Below are 24,072 nucleotides of genomic sequence, written 5' to 3' on the forward strand. Positions count from 1 at the left end.
CACAGGCGCCAGGAAATTTTAGTGAGGATGAGGCAGGTCTTGGTCCAGCATGCTAAGTGCAGAGCCTGCAGAGCCAGCAGGAGTGGTGAAGCTGTGATGTCCGCCTTGCTAGAGCTTAATACAAATTCCCCTGCCCCACAGGGCATCTGGAAAGAAGATGTAGGAGAGCGACCAAATCAGGCAGTAAAAGGCGGTGAGTGAGAATGGGAAGAAAAACAGCATGATAACACCTGTAAACGACAGAAGCAGACGATCAGTTCCATGAAGTTCCTCGCATGGCTCCTACCCCACCCTCTGTCCCTCAGATCACTCACAGAGCTGAGGAAACGGCAGCAAGAGAGCAGAAGCCCCATGTTTAAGTTCAGTTTAGTAAGTAAATGCAAGCTCTTAACTGGAAGCCAATTCAATCGCAGGGTCCACTCTGTTGACCTCAGACCAGAAGCCAAGTCCTGGCCAAGACTGAACTCTAGCAGGGAGATCTTCTAATAGTTTAGAGTTAAACAAGCAGTCTTACATGCCTGAGACTGCTTACAGAGTGGCCTCAGCTGTCACACGGATGCCTCTGAGTAATCAGAGTGACTTGCTTTGCCCAGACTGTGCAAATACATGGTCTGTGTTGAACTTTCCTTCTGGAGTCTGGAACTCAGTATCTGCTAGGCAGAGGGCACCTATTTGAATCTCTGGTGACCTTCCCTGGAAGACAGTGCTTCATGTGAATGACCACAGTTCGGGGCTTAAGCAATTATGACTCTCTGCTGCCACCTGGAGAGGACTCTGGGGAGTTGTTGCTTCTGGTTGGTTGGTTGGTTGGCTGGCTGGCTGGCTGGCTGGCTGGCTGGCTGGCTGGCTGGTTTTTCAAGACAAGAGTTTCTCTGCTATAGCCCTGGCTGTCCTGGAACTTGCCTCTGCAGACTAGGCTAGCCTAGAACTCAAGCCCCACCTGCCTCTGCCTGTCTCCTGAGTGCTGGGGTTAAAGGTATGTGTGCCACACCAGAACACAACCTTATGTTCTAACCAGTCTTAGCTATGAGTAGAACATACTGGGTCCTGAGGCCCTCCTAAAAAAAAAAAAATCACTGAACCTGGATCCAGTCTCGGGTATTTCCAAGACAATCTGAATTTCAGATTAAACACTAAGGACTCCAGAACTGGAGGCACAGCTGCTCAGCACTGGCTACCCTGCTAGGTACCACAAATTGCTTCACTCACACTTCATAATGCTCCCATGACTTAGAATTACATCTGTTTTCCTCATAGGAGACAGAGGGGGAGTAACCAACACAGAGGCCTGTCTCAAGCCCAAGTCTGCCTGACCGTTAAAAACTAGACATTTTTCCTCCATTAACAAGATCATGGCAGTCTCATGACAGGCTCTCACGTAGATCAGGCTGACCTCAAACTTGCTATGTAGCTGAGGATAACTTTGAACTTCCGACCCTTCTACCTTAACCTCTGGAGTGCTCAGATTACAGGTGTGCACCGCCACGACCAGTTATATGCAGTACCAGAGAGCAAACCCCAGGGATCCATGCAAGCTGAGCTCGACCAACTGGGCTACAACCCTAACCTGACCACCGAGTAGTCTATGAGACCCTGTTAGATTGTGGCAGGTGACTTAACACAAAGGGCATTTCTGGGGGAAAGAATCAGCTAAGAATATGTGCTAGGGTTTTGGAATACTGCAATTGGAGGACAGTCATGGATCTGCTGAGGAGAGGAGGCAATGTCTAAAGTCAGAATTGTCCTAAAAAAAAAAAAAATAGATGCCATTGTTTCTCCAAAACTAACCATGGGCCAGCTTCTTGAAGTCTGGAGCTCTGTAGGAAAGCAGAATGTCCACAGCATCCACTCTGTGCACAATCCTGGCATTAACTGGTGTCAGAATCTACGTTGTGCCAGTTCCTCTTTAACTAATAGAGCAAAGCAGCCCCAGAGTCTCATGCTAAGTGTGTGGTTTATTTTGAGTAAAGGAGAATGACTCCAGGAACAACAACCTCTGAGGGAAATGCTTGCTATGAGCTAGGAAGGGAGGTAGAAAAGACAGAGACAGCAATTGCCATATATGGTCCAGGACCCTACCAAAGAACTGCCTCATTATCTCATTCAGTCTCAATGAGCTGTAAGCCAGGAAGTTGGATGAAGAAAACTGAGTTCAAAATCGTGTGGCATTAGCCCAAGTCTATACAACTATGTGCACAAGTCAGAGCTTCAACTGAGACACATTTGTTACAGACCCAGACTCTCCTCGCCATCTTGCCTCTGCCACGTAGGAGAGCCAGCACCCAGAACTGGGTCAAGGATCCCGTACTAATGCTACAGAAGGTATGGACCTGAAGGAAATACACCCTATGCCCAGAGTAGATTCACAGCAAAGGAGTAATGGGAGAAACCCAAGCCCTCAGGGATGCTTGTCTTGTTCACTTGCACACATTGTAAAGAAAAACTGGTACTCCTTGAAGGAAGCCCTAACTCCAGGCCCAGTCTGCCCACTTCACTGGCACAAGGTTTTGTCACTGGCTTTCCACACAAGTCCCAGCCACACAGCCCAGCTAATGCTTGCAGCACCTTCTCAGTCTCCCAGTCATCCCAAAGAAGTATCCTGTGCCCGAACCGCTCTTTGGACTCATCTGTGAGCTCATCTCTCAGATCTCACTTAGACTTCCATCCTTAAGGAGCATTTTCTTCTCTCATGTCTTCTCAGTCTAAATGAGTCACCCTCTGAGAGCACCCACCCCATACTTTCCCTGCGTTACTCTTTTTTTAGGCAGGATTTCACTCTATAGCTCAGGCTGGCCTGGAACTCAATATATCTTGAACTTGCAAAGATTCTCCAGCCTCAGCCTCCCAAGACCTGGAAGCCACAAAACAGTTTTCAGTAACCTTCTCCTTACCTGAGACAGAGACTATATCTAGTTTACCAGACTGACTCCCTGTACCTGGCACGTAGGCACATACACACTCCCTAAATTCTACTGCACTCATTAACATTAGGTAGATATTTATTGAGCACAGCCTAAACCTATGCACTGGAGCATGAAGAAAACAATCCTCTATGGAGGGGAGTACATTTAGTATTTTCCAACATTAAAAAAATAGTAAATATGTGTTATGTTGGGTAACAACAAATACTTGAGAGCAAAATGCATGGGCAATGCTGCCGTGAGGCACAGTATGACCATAAACATCCGGTGACAGTTACTGGAACTCACCTCCCATATAAACCACTTTTTTCCAGTTTTCCGACTCCAGGATCTCATCGTGTGGGTAGCAACTCTGGTCGATCATGAACAGAATCATGAGTGAAGCCATGCAGCAGAGAATAAATGTGTTGCCCTTGGTCAGAAGGCAGGTGGAGGCCAAAACACAGGAAGCGTAGGGGCAGGGTAGACCCTTGTATGCTGAAGGACTTTCTCCTAGGAAAAGATCATCGGATCATCTGCTTCCTGGCACTAAGGGCATCCATCAGTTCATGCCTCCTCTCCCTGAGCTACCAAATTCCCTTGGCCCAGGAGTGGGAGGAGTGTGTAGGTCATTTGGTTAGGGCAAGCAGATATTGTGCAGGTTTCGGTTTATGTTGGTTTCTGGGGAACAGCAGGCAATCAGTGTAGACCAGGTATGCCCACACCTAAAAGGGTTCTTGGAAGGCCAGTCTGAGCTCAGTGCTGGGTTTGCACCCTCTTCCTGTGTGGTCTTAGGAAGGCATCTGCCCTCACTTTATCACAGCCTGTCCTATTTGGGGAACTGGGGAACTCCATTTCCGGAGTGTGTGAAACAGTGCTCCATTCAACAGAAAAGAGACACAGCTGCTGAATTAGCAAGGACTCGTTCCTCCCAGACCAGGGCTCTACCAATACAGCCTTTAACCTCTAGCAGGCACAGGACTCGTGAGGAGGAAGAGTCCATGACTGGCCCCTGGCTTCTGGCTCCCAGCAGTTTCTCCTGCCCCTTGATCTACTCACCAGTTGAGTAAAAACACAGGCGGAAAGAAGTGGTTAACACATAGATGACGGCCAGGAACCCATTCAGAGGCCCATCTACACCAAGGAGCAGGGCTGAGGCCAGGCCAAAGGTGGTGAAGAGAGCGAAGTCATTCAGTTCAAGTCCTGCTTCAGAGGTCAAGGTTAACTCACAAGCATGCATTCTACATCCTAGCCTCTCTCGAGTGGTAGGTGCAGCGACATTTGGGGTGCTGGGCTCTCAGAGGGAAGCAGCTGCTCCCTAAAGGTGGCCTGTAGATCAAAGCTTGGGTTGCCCCACCCCCACCCCAGCTCTGCCTCTTGCTGGTGCTTGGCACTCAACATGCAAAGCTGAGCGCATGCACACACAAACCTTGGGACCTTTTGAACCAGCTGCTTTGCCAGGGAATGTTTCTTATTCCCTCACTGACCCTTGCCATCATCTTCACTAATAAGTCTACAGAGGATATTCCTTACTTAGAATGAAGGTGACCCCAATGAATGCTTGGAAGGCAAGGAAGGATAAACAGCAAAGAAACTGCTCAGAAACTCAAAGTGAAATCTTACATCATAAAACTCACAATAGCCATAATAATGTACTATGGAGTCTAAACACAGGACCACAGTCTTTAGCAAAATCACAGAAATCCAAAGAAGAGCAAATGGAATTAAAGCAGAGGGGTGAGGAAGATAAAGACTACATAGCAGAGCAAAGGTGAGGCAAAGATGGGAAAGAGCCAGACAGTGGTGACGCACACCTTTAATCCTAGCACTCAGGAGGCAGAGGCAGGTGAATCTCAGTGAGTTCCAGGACAGCCAGGACTGTTACACAGAGAAACCCAGCCTCTAAAACAAGCAAACAAGCAAAACAAAACAAAGCAAAAAAACAAAAACAAAAACAAAAAAAAAAACAAAAAAACAGATGGGGAAGAGAGCTAGCCCAGGTGATGGGTCCAGGCTGCAGACAGACTCACGCCCACCCGGGGCAGGATGGCTTCCACTATTAACAAAGACAAGTGAGCAGAAGGGAGGGGGTGGGTGACTGGGGAAGCCTGCCTGGCTCCACAGGATGGGTGGTAGCCTGAGAAGGGATGCTGCCCAGGGTAGGGACTAGAGGGGCCTGAGGTCTGGACTTACCCAGTTTGTGGCAGATGTTGAGGTATCTGGTCATCGTCCCTACTGCCACGTCTAGCAGGAAGCTGATGAGAAGCATCCAGGAAGCACAGTATAACTTCCTAAAAGGCAGGCCAGCAGGCAGCTTCTTGTAGAGCCCACTGGGCAAGGCCATGCTCAACACCCGCTCTTCACGCCCAAGTGCTTTGCCTCACTCACACCCCTCCCGGTACGTACCGCTTTAAAGTGTTTTACACACACGCTCCCAAACACCCAATACATAGTCTTTTTATAATTTTGTCATTATTTTATGTGTCTGAGTTATTTTACCTGCATGTACATCTGTGCACCACATTCATACATTGCCCAGGAAGACCAGAAGAGGATGTGGGATCTTGTGGGGCTGGAGTTATAGATGACTATAAGTCAAACCCTGTGGGTGCTGATAATTAAACCCAGGGCCTCTAGAAGAGTTGCCAGTGCTCTTAACCACTGAGCCATTTTTTTTTCAGCCCCCAACCCATAGTTTAAAGAGGTTCTCTGACACCCTCAACTGCCAGTAATCACCAACATTCCTTTCGACTCTTCTTTTTGGGGAGGGGGTGTTTCAAGACAGGGTGTTCTCTGTGCAACTCTGGCTGTCCTGGAACTCCCTCTGTAGACCAGGCTGGCCTCGAACTCAGGGTCTGCTTGCCACTGCCTCCTGAGTGCTGGGATTAAAGGTGTGCACCACCACTGCCACAGATCCCTTCCTACTCTTAAGCCCCAATGTATGAGATGGCACAGGGTCCTTCCTAGTGCAGCCTCTACCACACCCTACGGTGACTCCAGATAAATTACTGTTTGTCTCTCTAGGTCTCTTTCTCTACTTGTGAAGGATTTATGCTACATGATTTCCTCTCCTTTTCCCCTTCTCCTTCTCTTTTCCCCTCCTCTCTCCTTTCCTTTCTTTCATTCTGTGGTGGTTGATCACCAGTTGGTGGAACTGTTTGGGAAGGATTAGGTGTGGCCTTATTGAAGAGATGTGTGAGCTCTCAGCTCTTTCTGCTGTGCACCTTTGCTCTGCCATCATCAACTCTCATCCTATGAAATTGTAAACCGAACTAAACACTTCTTTTATAAGCTGTCTTTGTCGTGGTTTTATCACAGCAATAGAAAAGTGACTAAGACATCTGTTCTTCAGGAACCACTGACCCTATTTTTTTGAAACAAGGTTTCTCACTGGGTCCTGGGGCTCACTGGTTTGGCAACACTGGATGGTGAGTGAGCCTTGCCAGCACTGGGATTCCGAGTGCACACTGCCATGCCCGGCCTTCTTACATGGCTTGCTAAGAATTGAGCTCAGGCCCTCATGCTTGTGCCACAGCACTTTATTGACTGAGACACCTCCCCCAACCCTGTCTTAGACTCTTGATCCTCCTGCCTCCACCTCCCAAGGTCTGGGATTACAAGCTTATGCCTTCATACCTGGCTAAATTCTAACTTTCCTACTTTAACCATCTGGTACCTTCTCCTCCCTCCTCCCTCTCTTCCTCCTCCCCCTATTTCTCCTCCTCTTCCTCCTGTCTCCCTCCCCCCTACTCCTCTCGTCCTCCTCCTCCTTCTTCAGTACTGGAGACTGAAGCTTGGACCTCACACATTCTAGGCAAGTACTCTCCCATGAGATGTACCAGGTCAGAGTTTGTGCCTTCTTTCTGTTTCTGAGCTTTAGTTTAATTCTATTTCCCCTGAGATCACCTTCTTTATGACATCTAGTCTTTTATATGCCTAGAATGTAGAATGAATCCTCCAAGAGAGCTTGAGAATACTGTGCCTTCTGCTGTTCTTGGATGAAGCATCCACAGGTGTCAATTACACCCAGACACCAGATGGTGCAGCCAAGATTAATGTGCTTTCTGATTTTCTGCAAATTGGCAATAGATACTGGCATCTCCAACTGTGGTATGGATCTGCCAGGGTTTGATTGTGGCAAGGATCCATCAGTGTCTCCCACATTCTCTCACATTTGATGCTGGCTCTACCCTGTCATTTCCCAGAGTTCCTCAAGCCCTCACATTCTTCATTGCACCTCATCCATCACATGTTCCCATATGGTCCCTTCCTGAGCAGTCACTGTCCAAAGAACACTTGCCCACAGAGGTCCACTGCCGACTCTGCACTGGATTACAATGCTTAGATGACCAGGCAGAAGCAGAGAGGAGAGCCTGACCTCTGACCTCAGTCATCCCCACACAGCTACAACATTTGTTTAGACCACAACTGAGTATCTAAAGGGACCTGAGGCTAAATGAAAATAACAGAACCTATCATTGTAATATAAAATTGCCCTCTCAGAGGATTTGGTTATAAACTGAATTTTTCCTGCCACAGATGTGCATTTTCCTACTTTATTAGACTCTAGAACCCCAAATTTATGAATGAAAAACAGATAAAGAAGTCCCATGCTGGTCCTGGAGAATCAGGCACATCAGGAATGAGTCCAGAAGAGTTTCCTTTGAAGAGCTGATCTATCTGCCAAAGGCCTGGAAATAGACTCCAACGTACAGGGGCCTTATTGGTGTCACACCTTAAGTGTGACAGAATTTCCAGAATGGTGCTAATGTCAGATATTCAAATCATATGTTCTGATTCAGGGAACCAGAAAATATGAATGAAGCTAAATGAAGCAACTCACACCTACAATCCCAGCACTTGGTGGCTCACACCTACAGTCCCAGCACTTGGGAGATGGAAGCAAAAGGATCAGAAGTTCAAGGCCACCCTAAGACACATAGTGGAGTTCAAGGCCATCCTGGGCTTTGTGGGGAGAGAGTGGGAGAGAGGGGGAGTGGCTATGAATTCTACTATGAATCTTTTTTTTTTCTCCAGCCATTCTGAACTGCTGTAGCTGAAGTAACAAGAAAGATTGTAACACAAACTTCTCATGCTACAAAAGGAAACTGAGGCTCAGAGATATGACCTAGCAGAGGTTACTTATCAGACTGATAGCAACATGGGGGCCATGGTCCTGACTTTAAAACTACTATACTGTTCTCCCGAGTCGATCTTTCAGCTACAGTGGCTAGATCTCTAGAGTGTGCCTCCCTTTCCTCATGCCACAGGCTCCAGCTTTAGGCTAAGAGCAGGCTATGCCCCAGACCTACCTGCTGAAGCTGCAGAAGATGGAGAAGAGCCCCAGAACCATGTTGGCCAGGGACAAGGCATTAATAACATCCTTCCAGGAAAGTTCAGTCATCTGAGAAATGGAATGCTTATGGCTCAAAATGCGCTGACCTGTGGCCCAGGAGAGAGGTGCACAGGGTTCCCAAGGTCAAGGGATCTCCAGAGAGGCTCTTGGGGGCCCCACCCCAGAACTGCACCCTCTCCACACTCTGTCTCATCAATTGAGAATACAAGTGAGCGAAGGGACACCAGAGCTAAAGATAAGGTTTAGGAAAGCATAGCAGCAGGGCAGATGAACTCGAATGGCCACCCCAGCCTCCCTTGCCCTGGTCCCATGGCACAGACACCCTCCCAGGAGCCTTTTGACACCTCAAGTTCCTCCTCCTTCTGAGAGACTGAGCCCTGTCATAGATTAATGACTGACTTGAGAGAGGCTATGTCATGCCCTCAGGGCACACCACAACCCTGGTTCCACCTCCAACAGAGAAGGAAGTCAACGTCACAGAATGGGTGTGGACAGCATTCGGTGGCTCCCCAGCACTTTGCACTGTGTTCTTTCCAAACAAATGTGCTCCTTACACATCAACTGTTTGTGTCCTGAGACAGACAAGCCCCACTGGTGGGATAAACACATAAACCACACAAAGTAGCCCCATCCTTGACTAATATGAGTAAATCCACTTTCTCTTTAATCCTTCACTCATTTCAAGGTGCAGGCTTAGCCTCCAGACAGCCCCCCGGGACAGTTCCAGACCCTTAAGGTCTGAGTAAGAATTGAGACAAGACCAGACATGATGACATGAATACTTTAATCTTAGCTCCTGGGAGGCAGAGGCAGGTGGATCTCTGTGAGTTTGAGATCAGCCTGGTCTACTTTGTGAATATCCAGGATAGACAGAGCTACAATAGTGAGACCCTGTCTCAAACAGAAAAAGAAAATTTAAAAGGAATTGAGACAAACTATGCTCTTTTAAAAACAAAACAAAAACATGCCACCAAGATGTCCAAAAATGGGAGGGACTGAACTTGGGTCTAGAACTGGAATATCCCAAGGCATCACTGAAGAGCAGCCTCAGGCACCAAACCCATCAGAACTGACACCTAAAATAGGAAATTATGTAAGCCCAGGGAGCGAAGGGGAGAAGAGTTTGGCTGTACCATCCCACTCTGTGAACCTACACAGTCATCTCTCCTGTTTCAAGGCCAACCCCAGCAGGACCAGATACCTCAGTTTGTGAGACAGACACCTGTTCACCTGCCAGCCCACCTAGCATCTCCTTGAAGAACAGCATTCCTGAGTCTCTGCTTCTCAGGGGAGATGAGCAGATGCCTAGTCTCCCAATAGACATTGCCTCGTTTATACTGCTTCATAGATATTTTAGTCTTAATCAATGATTACTCATCTGCTACACTGTCTACCCTGCTCACAATGCACTTGAACACCTGGGATTCCCATCCGCCCAGTGAGCTCAATCAGGCAAGAGTTGTCATCTCTGCTTGTATATCCCAAGTAAGGCAAACACAGCAGAGAGGGGTAAGCCTTGGGAGAGGTCACTCTGAAGTTACAGGATGAGGTTCAGCTCTGCCTTGAGTGTTCTTTCCTCTACCAGCAAACAGGAGAGAGAATGTTTCTCAGGCTCTATATTTAGTCTAAGCTAAGAGAACCCCTGGGTCACTGCCTTCAAAGAACATAGTCTATTGGTCTAGAGCAGTGGTTCTCAATCTGTGGGTTGCAACCCTTTTAAGGGTTGAACAACCCTTTCATGCGGATGCCATATCAGATATTTACATTACAATTCATAACAGTAGCATAATTAAAGTTATGAAGTAGTGACAAAAATAATTTTATGGTTGGGGGTCACCACAATGTGAGGAATTATATTAAAGGGTTGAAGCATTAGGAATGTTGAGAACCAGTGGTCTAGAGAAATGAGACACAAGCTTACATGTGGCCCCGCTGTTCATAGTGGCCCCTAATCTTACAGATGGGAAAGCAAAGCTTCCAAATGGGAAAGGACTTGCATGGGAAATGGTGGAGCCAAAACTTGAACTGAGTCTCCTCTTACTCAGTTAAATATTATTTGTAGAAATTACACACAGCCCCAGGAGCAAAAGGATTTGAGAAGAAGGGCTGTTTAAGCCTACATAAATAGAGCATGAACTACTCACTCCTACAGCAGGATACTTGTTTGGGAGCAAATCAGATGTTTGGTGCTGCTGACACAGAGATGACTGTGAACTGATCTTTCAAGGAACACTCAAGCAGAGGATGCAACCCAGTATGGAAGAAGAGACAGAACCATGTGAGCACAAAGAAGGGCTGGCCTGCCTCGGGGAGGCTTTCAGGGGAGGGGCAGAGCTGGAGTTAGCTTGTACTCCAAGCAGACTGGGTCATACGCTTGCTTCTTGACTCCCTCCATGGATCCCAGCCCCACACCAGCCCTGCTCGGCTCTCCAACTCCCTCTAGCCCCACTGAAACCCTTCTCTAGGGTCCTTCCTTGGGTCTTGGTCCTCTTTGAGGAGCCTCCTGACACCCCACAGAGCTTGTAAGTGCTCATCTTGGAAGATTTCTTGTGCTCACAGTGTAACACCTGGAATTCTTTACAGACATCGCCTACCTTGTCTTCCTTTTTTCCTAGAGGGGATGCAACTTGAGTGCAGACTGGGATCCCCTGTGCCAAGCATGAGGCCTGACAATAAAAGTTCTCAGTTAGTTAATATAACACACCACTTGGTTCCCTTTGCTGCACTGTCTCTAATGTACCCAGAATCTAGCCCTCTTCTTTGAGGACTCTGAGAAGTCATTTTTGAAGACGACCCTACAGCCCCTCAGCCCAGTCCTTATCAGTTATTCATTTCATTCTTTCAGATCTCTCCCTGTGCCATGCTTTGTGTGTTTGATAAATAGAGTAAGACCCATGTACCACCCTTGGAAGATACAGTCTCAATAGCTTGAAGAGACACATGTTATGTGTAACTAGAGCCCTGTGTAACAGTTGCCCTGGGTATACCAGGAAACAAAGACTTAGTCTGGAGCGAGGGAGTATTTCATCAACATGGTGATACTTAACCAGGGTCTCTAAACAGGGGAGCAAGGAGTATGGTAGCCAAAGAGAATTAAAAATACAAAGAGATCTTGGCTCCCAAAAGCCCAGTAACTGGAGATCAAGTTGGTGAGGTCTGACCTGGGGCCCTCCCAGAGGTGACTGTGATGTATAGGAACAAAATGGAAGAGGGGTTGGGAAGAAATTCAGGAACAGAAACTCATAGTGAATCTAAGAACAACCAGCAGGTCCGCAATCACAGCGCTCATATGACTGTGGGTTTCTAGAAAGAGGAATGAGTGACGATGAGGGTCCCTCACCAGGCAGCCTGAGTGGCAGGTGAGGATGAAGGTGTCCTCTCCAGCAGCGGTGTCTCTTATCCTTCCTCATCATGCACACTGCCACCCCTTCCCTGGAGGCCAGAGGCCACCTCCTGCAGACCTGGCCTCTTGAGAACAGGATACAACACTGCTCTCTCGCCAGCCTCCCCACGGGTTGTCCGGGTAACCCCACCCCGTTAGACCTAATTCTGTCGGATGACATGACATGACGAGGGGCTGGCCGGCCTGATGTCCCTGTCCCTCTTCCTTGCCCCACCTGCTCCATGTCAGTAGGGAATGCTCACCTGGGGATCAGACATTCCTAGATGAGGCTGGGGCCCGGGCCCCGCACTCTTTCCTGCTGTTGTTGAAGTGTGAGGGGGTCCAGCCCAGGCGAGGATGCATGGATATGGGTCCAGCCTCTTAGCCTAGCTCTTAGCTCACAATCCCGAGGGCAGGGGAGGGGCTGAGGAGCCTTTGGACACAGGCACCAGGGCCTCAATTACAGATCTTACAGCGGGCGGCAAGGGGAGGGGCATGGCGGACTCTCTGGGGAGGGGCCTGTTTTCTCCATCTCCTTGAACCTGGATAGAACCATCACTCACAGAGGGCTTCTGCTTGGTGCAGAGACCCGGTTGTTGTGTGCCTCGGGTTGGAGGTGGGCTGGGAGTGAGTAGAAGACTGTAAAAAGCAGGCTGGGGTCCTCGTCGTGAAGAGACCCTTGAGTGTGAGCTCCAAGCAGGAATGGCCTTTTATAGGACTGGTTCTTTGTACCTACAAGGTGGTATAGACATATAATATTTCTAAGGGGGGTGAGGACCTGAGGAACTGGGATCCAAAAATGAAGACAATGTTTGTAGGTCAGGTTCTTTCAGAAAGGTGGTTCTGGCAGTCACTGTAAAGGAAGTAGCAAGGCCAAGGCTATGTCAGGGGATAGGTGGGGGTAGCCAGTGTGAGGAGAATCCTAGAGGATGAGGAAAGCCCTGAGCAGGGACAAAGGCTTTCCAGATAGTTTCTGGATTCAGCAGTTAGATGGATAGTGTGCCACAAAAAGACAAAAAAAAAAAAAAAGTTTCCTCAGACAGGGTTTCTCCATAGTCCTGGCTGTCCTGAAACAGAATCTGTAGACCAGGCTGGTCCCTTAACTAGGGATCCGTCTGTCTCTGGCCCCCAAGTGCTGGGATTAAAGGTGTGTGCCACCACACCCAGCAGTAAACCCTTTGTTTCATTAAGACGCTGTCTCACACTGTAGACCAGGCTAACCTGAAACAGTAACTGAGGCTGGCTAGCCTTGCACTCATGTGATCCTCCTTGCTCAGTCTCCCCAGCACTGGGATTACAGGTGTGAGACACCCACCAACTTGGAAAGAAACAGTGCTGGGTAATATTCTAAGGTAGGGTCCACCCTTACCTGTCCCACATCCACACCACTCTAAGGCTAAATTGCAGTAGCAAGAGCATCCAGGGCCCAGAGAATATGCAATAGGAAGGGTGGGGCTAAGATGTCATGTGACAGCACAATCAGTGAGGGGGAGAGGATCTGGCTGAGCCAGAGGCCCTCTGGCAGCCCCTGGGCTGAAGGGTGTACAAGGTCTCTCCCTGAGTCTTAGACTGACTCTGCCACTGTATTGTTCTACTCAAGGAAATGGTGGATCGAACAGTTGGTTCACTGTCAACTCCACTGAGTCATCAGCGGACCTGGGCTGGGGATACAGCTTTATTATAAGCACATGTTCAGTGTGGTCAAAGGCCCTGGACTTACTCCCCAGCACCTAACATTAAAACAAGAACTGTAAGAGCTGAGACCTGAAAAGAATCTGACACTAAAGGCAGACCCGGGTGTCTGAAAACTAAGAACAGGCTGGAGGCCGAGAGTGTGCTGCAAGTGCAGTCACACCACCGCCCTCTACTGTCCCTGTGGAGGGTCACACAGCCTTGGGATGTTTTGAAACAGGTGCTGGAATGACTGTGTGTTAAAGGATGCTGCTTGCAGTCTCTGTGGTGACACTCGAGGGTGGAGAAGGAAGCAAGGAGGCTCACCAGGAAAGTACTGCCTTATTTAGGCTAAAGATATAGGTGGATGAAGGGATGAGAGGGGGTCAGGTATGGGGCTGTATTTTGAAAGCAGAGGTGATTGGCATGGGAAGAGCAAAGGGGATAAAGGATAGCTTAGCTTTTTTTTTTTTTTTAAACTAAATAACAATGAGATAGGTGACCATGGGAAGATAGAGGGTGTGAAAGGTTTGTGGGTTAGTTCAGAGCTCTTGTGGACACAATAAGGTGGTAATCATTGAGTCAAGTAGAGAAGTAGGACAAAAGTGCATGAACAGAGTAAGATCAGAGTTAGGAACATGGATGAGTTGGCAGCTTAAGGACACTAAGGCTCTGGGAACCGGTTAGAGCGTGCAGGAGGGAGGAAGTGCCAAGAAGCTGGCCCCAGAGGAGGTTGGGATTCAGAAAAAGTAAAGTAGGAGAGATTAGGCTAAGACAATATTCCAAATCAAGATGAGGACAAACACTTTCAAGTAGTGAGCGAGCCCACTGAATCAAATCCGCTTACAACTATCCGAGTGCAGTTTTTCCAGGCACTCCAAGCACCAGCTCCTTAGGAAACAAACTTACCTTCTGCACACAAGTTTGCACGTGGATTTTAATGCCAGAGACATGGGTTCAGTTGCTTATGCACAGCATAATGTTAATGAAACTACTTCTTTGGAGGTGGCTAACCTCGATGTGCCAATCATGGGACACAACTGCCACAGTTGCTTGTTCTTACCTTGTTTTTGATTCTGGAGGCTGAGTGTGTGTACACATCTTCAGAAAGGCTATCCACCTTGATTTTTGAGAGGGAATGGGGAGCTGGGGCTCACCACCTAGGGTAGGCTACCCAGTGAACTCCATCTTGCCAGCGTTAAGATTACAAGCATGTATGATCATGCTCGTATTTTTAAATTTTATGTTATTGGTGTTTTACCTGCATGTATATCTGTGTGATGATGTTAGATCGCCTGGAACTGGAGTTACAGGTGTGAGCCGGCATGTGGGTATGGGAATTGAATGCACGTCCTCTGGAAGAGTGTCCAGTGTTCTTTACTGCTGAGCCATCTCTCCTGCCCCCATGCCCAGATTTTTTAATGTGGATGCTGAGGATCAAACTCAGGTCCTATTTATGCAGTATTTTACTACCCATCTCCCTGGCCTCTGCTTTTTTACTTTTTCAAAACGTCTCCCTTACTATCACACAAGCTAGTCTGAAACTGGCATCCATACCCCTGCCTCAGCAATTCAGATGCAGAGAGTACAGGTGGGTGTGTACTAGAGACATACATGCATCCCACATTGACCACATTCATTTTGTATGTCACTTCTGTAGAGCTCTAGAACTACCTGCTAAAACATGACTGGGGGAAACACGACAGGTTAACATGACCTAAGTGGATATGACTGTGGTTACAGCTGGACTCAAAGTAAACACGGCTTTGTTTAAACCTGATCTTACCACTGGTATTTGGATAGCCATGAACCACACTGAATTGGAAATGCTCTTGCTCAGACCTCATGGGTGTTGGGCTACATAAAGATTAAATCAGGTAAAGGGAACATTTGATAGAATTAAAATTCCCTAGACAGCATGATCTCTTCACCTACAACTAATACCATCCACATTTGGGGACCAACTAATAATTTGAGAAGGTTAGTACACAAGTAAGGCCTCCTTCCTGAACCCTGAGGTGGAAAGGGAGCTCAGTCAGTGGTTACACCCAGTGAGCCTGGGCAGAGCCAGCAAGGTAGACTCCTGAAGTAAATATAGACCACTAATTATGCTAGAAGATGTCAGAATGTCTGTAACAGGACCCCAGACCTTAGCACAACTGACTCCATGGGGGAAGTACCATTTAGGCTATAAAAATAAAACACACAGACAGCACCACCTGCCAAAACTAAAAGACCTAATCCATCAAAGCCCATAGTTATGGCAAAGTCTCTAAATGTACTAACCTTCCCTTTTGTCTTCTGTAGTTCTGCTTCTGGCTAAATGTTCTTGTTAACTGAATATGTCAACCCAGGACATGGTTTTTGTGCTTAAAAGCTCACCCTGAGAAAGACTAGGACTAACTGGGATCCTGAGCACCCAGTGTCATCACCAGCAAGCTAATAGACTTTCTATTGTTTTAAACCAGTGTCTGAGCAGTCTTTCTCTTCCATGTCTTGTTGAGTGGATCAACACACATGAGCCAGAAATTTAAGAACTGCCTAAGATCCACTCCTCTCCCTCACATTTTATTAGCTAACAAGGTGGCAGTCTATCATAGTTCAAAATGCTATGCATCATCAAGTCAGGTGTTTTCACCGTGAGCCACACCACTGTTATATGGCTCTAAGGGGGAAAGTTAAAACCAAGTGGGGGACTGGAGAGATGGCTCAGCAGTGACAAGTGTGTGCTGCATTTGCAGAGAAGAGTCTGATGTCTCTGGCCTCTATGGGAACCTGCACATACCACCGGCCCCCAGGAAAACAAAGTGACAGGCTATTGACATTTAGGAGCACTCAAATTCCAGATAAGCTAACACAGAGGAATTCCACTGTACAACTGACCCAATCTGGCACCCCACACCCCAATGCTGATAAATCAGCCTAGACCCTCATTGCCTCCTGCTAGACGGGGGATGGAAGCTCTTCACTCCCTGCCCTCTGCCCAGCCTGCTTGTTGGCATCCAGGAGCTCAGACCTTACTCCCTCTCCCATCACCCCAGCCAGTGTTCACACCAGCTGTTGTATTTTCACTACTAACACCACTCATTTGTCAATTGCATCTCTTTTCCTCTTCCATTGACTTTAGCTGTTAGAATTTTCTAGCCAGAACAATCTCACTACACTTCTTGTAAAGATCAGGATTACTTTGCCTGATGAGGTTAAAATCATAACCAATAAACTCTACCCAAAAAGAGCCCTCCCTAACCCCAGAAAGACAAGCCTCCTATACACAGGGAGTCTTTCCTTCAATGTCTTCCTGTAGTCTACAAGCCCTATGTATACCTAAGTCCTTACACTTACTGCTTAGGAAATCACAGGTCAGAGAGGAGTGCTGAAGAACAGCAGTTGCTGCATATACTCGCTGGGTCCTAACCCCTCCATTCTGAGTTGTGTATCCAGAATCACTAGGCATTCATTATCAACAGCCATCCCTCAGCCAGGCAATCGGATTAACCAGGGAAGAGCACTGGCTGGCACTACCTGGTGGCCACCAGAGCGGAAGTACATCTTGGATTGGAAGTTTCTCTTTGGAAACCATTGCTTTCCAGGTGCAGCTCACTGCTGGAAATGTCAAAAGTGAGAGAAATCTGTCTTTTCAGTGGCTCAGCATAACTGCTTGCCAAAGGGACTGAGAAAGATGGAGGGAACTGGAATGTAGCCAGGTTATTTTGCCAGTGCTTAACATCAAGTCCAGATCTGTGGGATCAACACTATCCGATCACAATCACCTTTGAGACTGCCTTTTATCCAAAATAGATTACTTTTTCTGTCTCAACACTGGTCTCTGCCTTCTGGTCTCCATGCTCTTGTGTAATGGTTTCCCTTAAATGTGGACTGGCCTAGAAACTGGCTTCTAAACAGAGCACAACAAAGATGATATCATTTTCGTGGTGGGACTACATAGGTTGAAACTTCCATTCTGCTCGTGAGCTCCCATCCTTTCTCATGCAGTGTTCCTGTGATTGCAGCGACCTCTGTGGTAAAAAGCTGAAGGTGACCTTTACCTAATCATCTGCAGGTAGCCCAGTTATCTCCAAGGGACCAAAATTCTAACAAAATTAAGTGAGTTTGGAAGCAGATAGCAAGGCCCTGAGAACCGAGCCCTAGCCTAAATCCCAACTATAGACTTGCAGTATCAAAGAAATCCTGAGGCTAAAGGCCCAGGGAAAACATGATAGATAAGTGTCCCTTTAAACCAATACCCTATGGCAATTTGTTTACTTCCTAACTAACTATGTACTACTCAAAGTATGTCACTACCACATAGGTCAGAACCTCCTGAAGACCTGGGCAGCATTCCAGAGTCAGGATCAACTAACATTCCAGTAAAGTCTGTCTTCCAGCTCTGCAGCTTCCCAGCAAGGGGCTGGCTCTCTGCAGCTCACACAAGACATTTCTGTGTGAACTGAACGACCAAGTATCAGCCATGTTTCTTGTTAGATCTCTGTTTCTTGTGCTGGGTAGGCATGGACTGTTTCTAGCTCACAAGGTGCACTGTTCATAAGGGAAGCCATGAACAGGACACAGTGTATACCCGAAGTTGGGCTTGTGGGCTCAAGCACATATTTCTCATGTTCTTTAGAACATATTACAAAGGATTACATGGCGCAGAAGAAGCTGTCACTCTGGATATGCTCTAAATTTAGCTAACTCAGCTAAACAAACAGGACATGAGGTAGAATCCAAAAAAGCTCACTCAAAAGTCACAGAGTTTTGGCCAAGAAAGGCCCTGTTCAGTACTGCTTGTCTGCAGTACTGGAGATGGAACCAGAGCTTCATGATGCCATGTAAACACTCTCACACCTGCTGTGTAAACAGGCTAACACTGAGCTACATCTCCAGTCCCTCTTCAGTTGTGACTTATTCAGTAAGCAATAAAAATGAGTTTCGATCAGAGATAACTTGTTAGGTGTGATGGCTCAGCCCACTAGGGAGGCTAAAGCAGGATTATCACACTAAGGCCAGCCTGTGCTAGTCAGCTACAGGCTAACCTGTGCTACTGAGAGCCTATAAATAGATAGCACCAGCCAACTCATAACCTGTGGAAAGATCAGCCATTTTTCTTGTTTTGCATTCCCACGGCTCTATTCCCCTCCACACTATCTCTTTTTTAAAAGATTTTGAAGTGTGTGTGGGTGTGTGTAGGGGTGAGGTGTGGGGAGGGGTGTGTATGTCTCATATGTGTATGGTTCATGTAGATCAGAGGAGAGTGTGAGGTCTCCTGGAGTGGAGTTACAGGTGGTTGTGAGCTGCCTGGCATGGGTGTTAGGAACGGAACTCAGGCCCTCTGGCAGAGCAGCACGCTCTATCTTAAAATGCCATTTGACGGGTCTGTCCTGCCGTGCTGAGCTCAGGCTTGCTAGGAAGGCTTCCTGGTTGTAAACCTCTATGAGGGTTGGGATGACTGCCCAAACCTGCCCTTCTTTGGCTGCTGCCTCAGTCTCCAGTCACTATCACTAGGCATAAGGGCAAACCAGAAGGTCACTATCAGGACTGAAACTCTAGAATTCAACACTCTCACCCAGCCAAGCCAAGTTTTTGTCTTTTTTAATCTTCCGTAGGCAACACTGGGATTCCTGAATCAACCTCAAATAGGCCTGGCACCTATGAAGACAGCTTCAATACCAACCTGACACAAAAGATATGAAAATGGTTCCTCTTAGAAAATGATCCACCAACTTGCTTTGGGAAGAAGGCTCTTCCTTTTCTTGTTTTTTGACTTAAGGGAGGAACAGCTGGAGGTGAAGGAAGGCACTAGCCAATCCTTTGAAACCAAGTGACCTGGCATCAGTGGACCCAGGAAGATCCCACAGGAGTTCTGTGATTCCTCGACATCCCAACTGACAGCAAACACAGCATCTACATTCACCAGGGTCTCCTTCCAAGAAGTTCACCCAAAAACGCAGTCCTCATGAGGCCTCCCACCCCCACCCCACCAAGGAAAAGAATGTGGACAAGGAGGTGGTAGTGGTCAGGCCTTTGTCAGGATTGATAGTCAGAGCCATACTCAGTGAGTTAGTCCCTGGAAGGTGGGTTCAGTGCATGGGGGCAAGGCCATGGGCTGGTTCAGCAGCTTGTCTATCATGCCAACTTTAGCATCTTGCTTCTCAATGTCTTCATATGGAGTCCACGATAAGTCATGTTGCAGCTTGTAGGCACCGAGGAAGTCATGGGGACAGCCTGCTCCCCATTCCTAGAGGGCAAAGGAGCAAGTGCTGGTTAGGATGAGAAGTGAACAGCATTCTTTCCCTTCTCAAGTCATGGACTTCTTTCTGTGCTTTTCACCTCAGACTAATCAAAGCATCACTGGAAGTTATACTACACATCAGAAATAATGAGTATCACCAAGCAGTGGTGGCTCACACCTTTAATCCCAGAACTTGGGAGGCAGAATCAGGCAGATCTGTGAGTTCGAGGACAGCCTGGTCTATAGAGCAAGTTTGAGGACAGCCAGGGCTACACAGAGAGAGCCTGTCTTGAAAAAACAAGAAGGAAGGAAGGAAGGGAAGGAGGGAGGGAGGGAAGGAAGAAAGGAAGGAGGGAGGGAGGGAGGGAGGGAGGGAGGAAGGAAGGAAGGAAGGAAGGAAGGAAGGAAGGAAGGAAGACAATCATTCAAGCACTCACAACTTTCCATCATACCTGGGCTCACATCACCTCATTTTCCAGGAAACCCTTGGTCAAGCTGCAGGCTTACATTTTCAGACAAACATGCCCTGAATTTCTCAAAGGCTGCAGTTGGTTTTGAGTTAAAAAATGAATGTTCTTACCCCTGGAGAAATAATGGAAAAGTACTGCTGGCCACTTTCCCGCTGGTAAAGATAGTAAATGTTGCCAGGTTTTTTCACCATATTGCAAGCCACATGGTGCAAGTCAGCATCTCTTCTAGCATCTTCCAGTACCTGCCAGCCACACAGGTGTGACAAGAGATGAGTCAGAGGTGCCAGGCCTCACCCACATCACACTAAACAAAGCATACAAACTTCCAAGCTTGTAGCCTGGTTCTCCAGCAGCAACACTCACTACTGGGGTCCAAACGGTTTGGAAGATGGGGAGATTACACAAGCTGCTATGCTGGGAAAAGCTGTTAGAGCAATAAGATGTTTTGAATGTTGAGTGTGGCTGCTTGGGAGATTCTTAAGTTCTTCTTTTCCTGGGTCAAGTACATTTCTTTTATAAAAGAAACTCTACCTCCCTTCAAAAGCTTTATCTTAACTGACCTTTCTTTGGTTAAGAAGCAAATGCCACTCCTGCTTAACTTCTGTTATGGTTATTTGTCTCCTAAAGGATTCTAGGAGCTTGGTCACCAATATAGTGACATAAAAGGGAGGACCCAGTAGGAGGCCAAGTCTTCTAGACACTGCCCTCAGGAGGGAGTTCTGGGGACAGCTATGTGAAGACATGAGCCAGGATTTGATGTAGTGAAAGCCAGGGCCTGACACCTCAATCTCCAGCCCTGTTTGAAGATTCATCTGTTCTCCCACACACACCCTGCTACGACTAGATGTGACCCAGAGAGTTCTTCCCAGAGCTGAGCTACATCAGCACCATTCCCTTGAACCTCTAAACCTGTGCACAAAATAAACCTGCCCCAGATATTTCATCATAGCATCACAAAACAAACTAACAAAACCTCTTGGGCATATTACTTGCATTTAATCAAAATAGCTACATGTTCAGAATGTATTAAAAACAGAGAAGGCACCATGACTATAAGTTCAGCCAGTCCTCCCAAGCAAAGGAAAAGGAAAGCCTGCTTAACCTGCACTGGCCTTGAACATGCATCTTTCTCACCTTCCTAGCTTGTTCTTGCAAATGTTGGATTTGCTCTGCAATGACTGTCAGCTTGTTAGTAGCATTTGCTCGGATGAATTCATCAGCCTACAGAGGAGAGAAAACCAAACTGTAGGTAAAAAAGCAAGAGGCATCTTGCAATTAGAGGAGTTATACCAATGGCTCTGCTTCTACCAAAAGTTCTTACCACTCCATCACCATGTAAATTTTCACCTACCCTAAGGCCCAACTCAGAAGAAACCCACACTGTAATGACCCCACACCCAGAATTAAACATTCCATCTATCTCCACTGCCATTCCCACTCACCTCTAATCACACTGGGCATTGGTACTTCCACACCCTCATCTCCAGCCACCAACCATGAGCATGCCCTCCATCTAATGCATCATTTCCTTTGCTCTCTGCATGACTAAACCCTCCCATTTCTCAGTCCCCTCATTTGGTTTTGTTTTCCCATTATAGAGCCCTGGCTGTTATGGAACTCACTAATGAACCTTAAGCTTGCAACCTTCCTGCCTCCTCTTCCCAAGTATGAAGATTATTGGTGTGCACTACCACATCCAACCCATTTGTTTTCAATGTTAGAACATTTTTAAAGCAAAGAATGAATTTTATGCCAGGAGGTGGTGGCATAATTCCAGCACTCAGGAGTGAGAGGCAAGTGGATCTCTATGAGTTAGAAGCCAGCCTGGTCTAAATCCAGGGCTACACATTGAGACTCTGTCTCAAAACAAACAGCAAGAAAATAAAATCAAAAGATACTTGTGATGAACTCTGAACATCACCTCTGTTTGGCCACCTACATCATATCTAACTAAACTTCAACACACACATAATTTAAAAAGAAGGGCAGCAACAGATCATGGAGGATCCTATAGCCCTTGGGGGGGGATGCATTTTGTTCTTAGGACAAGAAAATCCATATAGCTAATGAAGAGAAAAGGCTGTCTCCATATGTAAGGCAGGTTCAGAATGGGAGCAACCTTATAATCAACCCCCTTTATCTGGTCCCAAAGGGTATTTAAAATTACTAAGCACTGATCCTGGACCCAACCACCCCAAGAACCTCTGCATTAATAACAGTATCTTCAGATACAATAACCTTACTTAGTCATTACAACTCAGGTATAGCAACTAAAGTTTTACAACTAATAAATGGCAATTGAGCCATCTCTCCAGTCCTGAAAGTGTTTTGTTTTGTTTTTCAGCCTCAAAGATGTAGATTATACTGGAGAATTTGAGGCAACAGAATAATATATCCTTTATATTTCACTAGATTATGGTATGAAAGACAAAAGCTGTGTTCTTTCTTTCCCTGCGTCCATGACAGTCACTCAGAAAAACGCAAGTGTTTGCCCAAAATTTTGTCCCTGGCTTCCTTCCCCTTCCCCTCAATCGTGATCTGACTTAATCTACAGTAGTTCTAATTTGTTCCCATCTCTATTAAAAAAAAAAGAAAGAAAGAAAGAAAGCCGGGAGAGGGTGTAAGAATTTAATAAAAAAGGCCTTCCTAAACATTTGAATTCTTCTTAGTTTTATGTGAGAGATCTGAGCACATTAATCATTAATTTTCTTGATCAAAACAATCTTTTGGACACGATCATTGCCAATAAGCTAGTTTATATAAGAGGGGACAATAGAAACTTTTAAAGCAGCCTCACTCTGATACTGAAAAGGAACCTAGGAGCTCTCCCACCTCAACCCTCTCATTTTACAGACTGTGACCTCCTGAGAGAAGCAATCTGTCCAAAGCTAATGTGCACAAATTTCTATTGCCTTTTCCATTATCTTGCATATCTTCTTTATTCTACCTGCTATAGTAACCAGTGTCTAAGCTCTGGACATAGGAATACTGTATCCATTGAAATTCACCAAGTGTGGCAGCCATCCCTGTAACAACAACCAGCCTTTGGGGCGCTGAAGAGGAAGCCAAGCCTGGGCTAACCAACAAGATGAAACTGTCTCCAGTTTTTGTTGTTGTTGTTTTAATCTAAAGTGGGAATTTTACCTGTGCCTTTTTGCATGTTGTTTTTGGTGGTGCTGAGGATCAAATTCAGCCTAGGCAAGTGTAACCACTAAGCTTCACCCCCAGCACCAATTGTTTAAAGGAAGGAGATCGCATATATTTAAATTCCACAAGCTCTTAGGTAACAGATAAAGATTTTACGGGAAGCAGCATAAAATAACTGACTGTTGAAGAATTTGGGATAGAAGCAGAGCTTGGTGATGATGCACGCCTTTACTCCCAGGGCTAGGGAGGCAGAGGCAGACTGAACTGAGTTGGTGACCAGAATAGTCTAATAGTGAGTTCCATGATAACCCTGTATCAAAAACAAAAAGCAACAACAAAGAACTGGGGATAGAGTGATCCTCTTCGTGTGTCGAAAGGAATGGTAAACCCACTGCCGAGCTCACAGCCTGTCCTAAAGTGCAGATGAAACTTAAGGTCGTAGCCCAACGACGCAGGGTATATTCCTCACCTTTTGCACCTGCTCGGCGAGCGCCACGAGGTCTAAAGGGTCCCCGACCCGGTTGGTGTGGTAGGGGCTCACCAGAGCCAGGCCGCCGGGGGTCGGGGTGAGCTCCACCAGGGCTCCTGTGACACACACCCGGGGACACCGGCGTAAGTTGTAGCCCTCAACCTCCCGCGAGGCACCAGAGACGAGCCACCCGGCTGCGACCTCTTCCCCAGGCCAAATCAGTCCCACCTACCTCCAGGACCCGCCGCCTCCTGCACCCCCAGACTTTCCGTGCCTCTTTCCAACCGGCCGGGAGCTGCCGGGCCCGCCATGACAGCACTTCAACCCCAAGGCCAGCGAAGCTGGGGGGGTAGGAGCTCGATCGGAGCGCAGGCGCACAACAGCTTGCGGGCGGAGCTTTCTCATTCGCTGGTCATTGAACGGCGTGCCTGAGCTTGGAGGCGGAGCC

General features: G+C 47.1%; 2 protein-coding genes across 2 annotated transcripts; both read right to left on the bottom strand.

The window, feature by feature from the left end:
- On the bottom strand, positions 1-10,917 carry Tmem269 (transmembrane protein 269). The gene is made up of 6 exons (XM_051188644.1): positions 10,851-10,917; positions 8,213-8,342; positions 5,094-5,191; positions 3,960-4,103; positions 3,210-3,413; positions 1-230 (listed from the first exon to the last, which is right to left on the bottom strand). The coding sequence occupies exons 1-6, from the start codon at positions 10,915-10,917 to the stop codon at positions 109-111; spliced, it is 765 nt and encodes a 254-aa protein (XP_051044601.1). The 3' UTR covers positions 1-108.
- Positions 10,918-18,881: 7,964 nt separating this feature from the next.
- Positions 18,882-23,965, bottom strand: CUNH1orf50 (chromosome unknown C1orf50 homolog). The gene is made up of 5 exons (XM_051188640.1): positions 23,857-23,965; positions 23,625-23,740; positions 21,143-21,229; positions 20,119-20,250; positions 18,882-19,544 (listed from the first exon to the last, which is right to left on the bottom strand). The coding sequence occupies exons 1-5, from the start codon at positions 23,933-23,935 to the stop codon at positions 19,359-19,361; spliced, it is 600 nt and encodes a 199-aa protein (XP_051044597.1). The 5' UTR covers positions 23,936-23,965; the 3' UTR covers positions 18,882-19,358.
- Between the last annotated feature and the right edge of the window lie 107 nt (positions 23,966-24,072).

This window comes from Phodopus roborovskii, unplaced genomic scaffold (genome assembly GCF_943737965.1).
Source record: "Phodopus roborovskii unplaced genomic scaffold, PHOROB, whole genome shotgun sequence".
Lineage (NCBI taxonomy): Eukaryota > Metazoa > Chordata > Mammalia > Rodentia > Cricetidae > Phodopus > Phodopus roborovskii.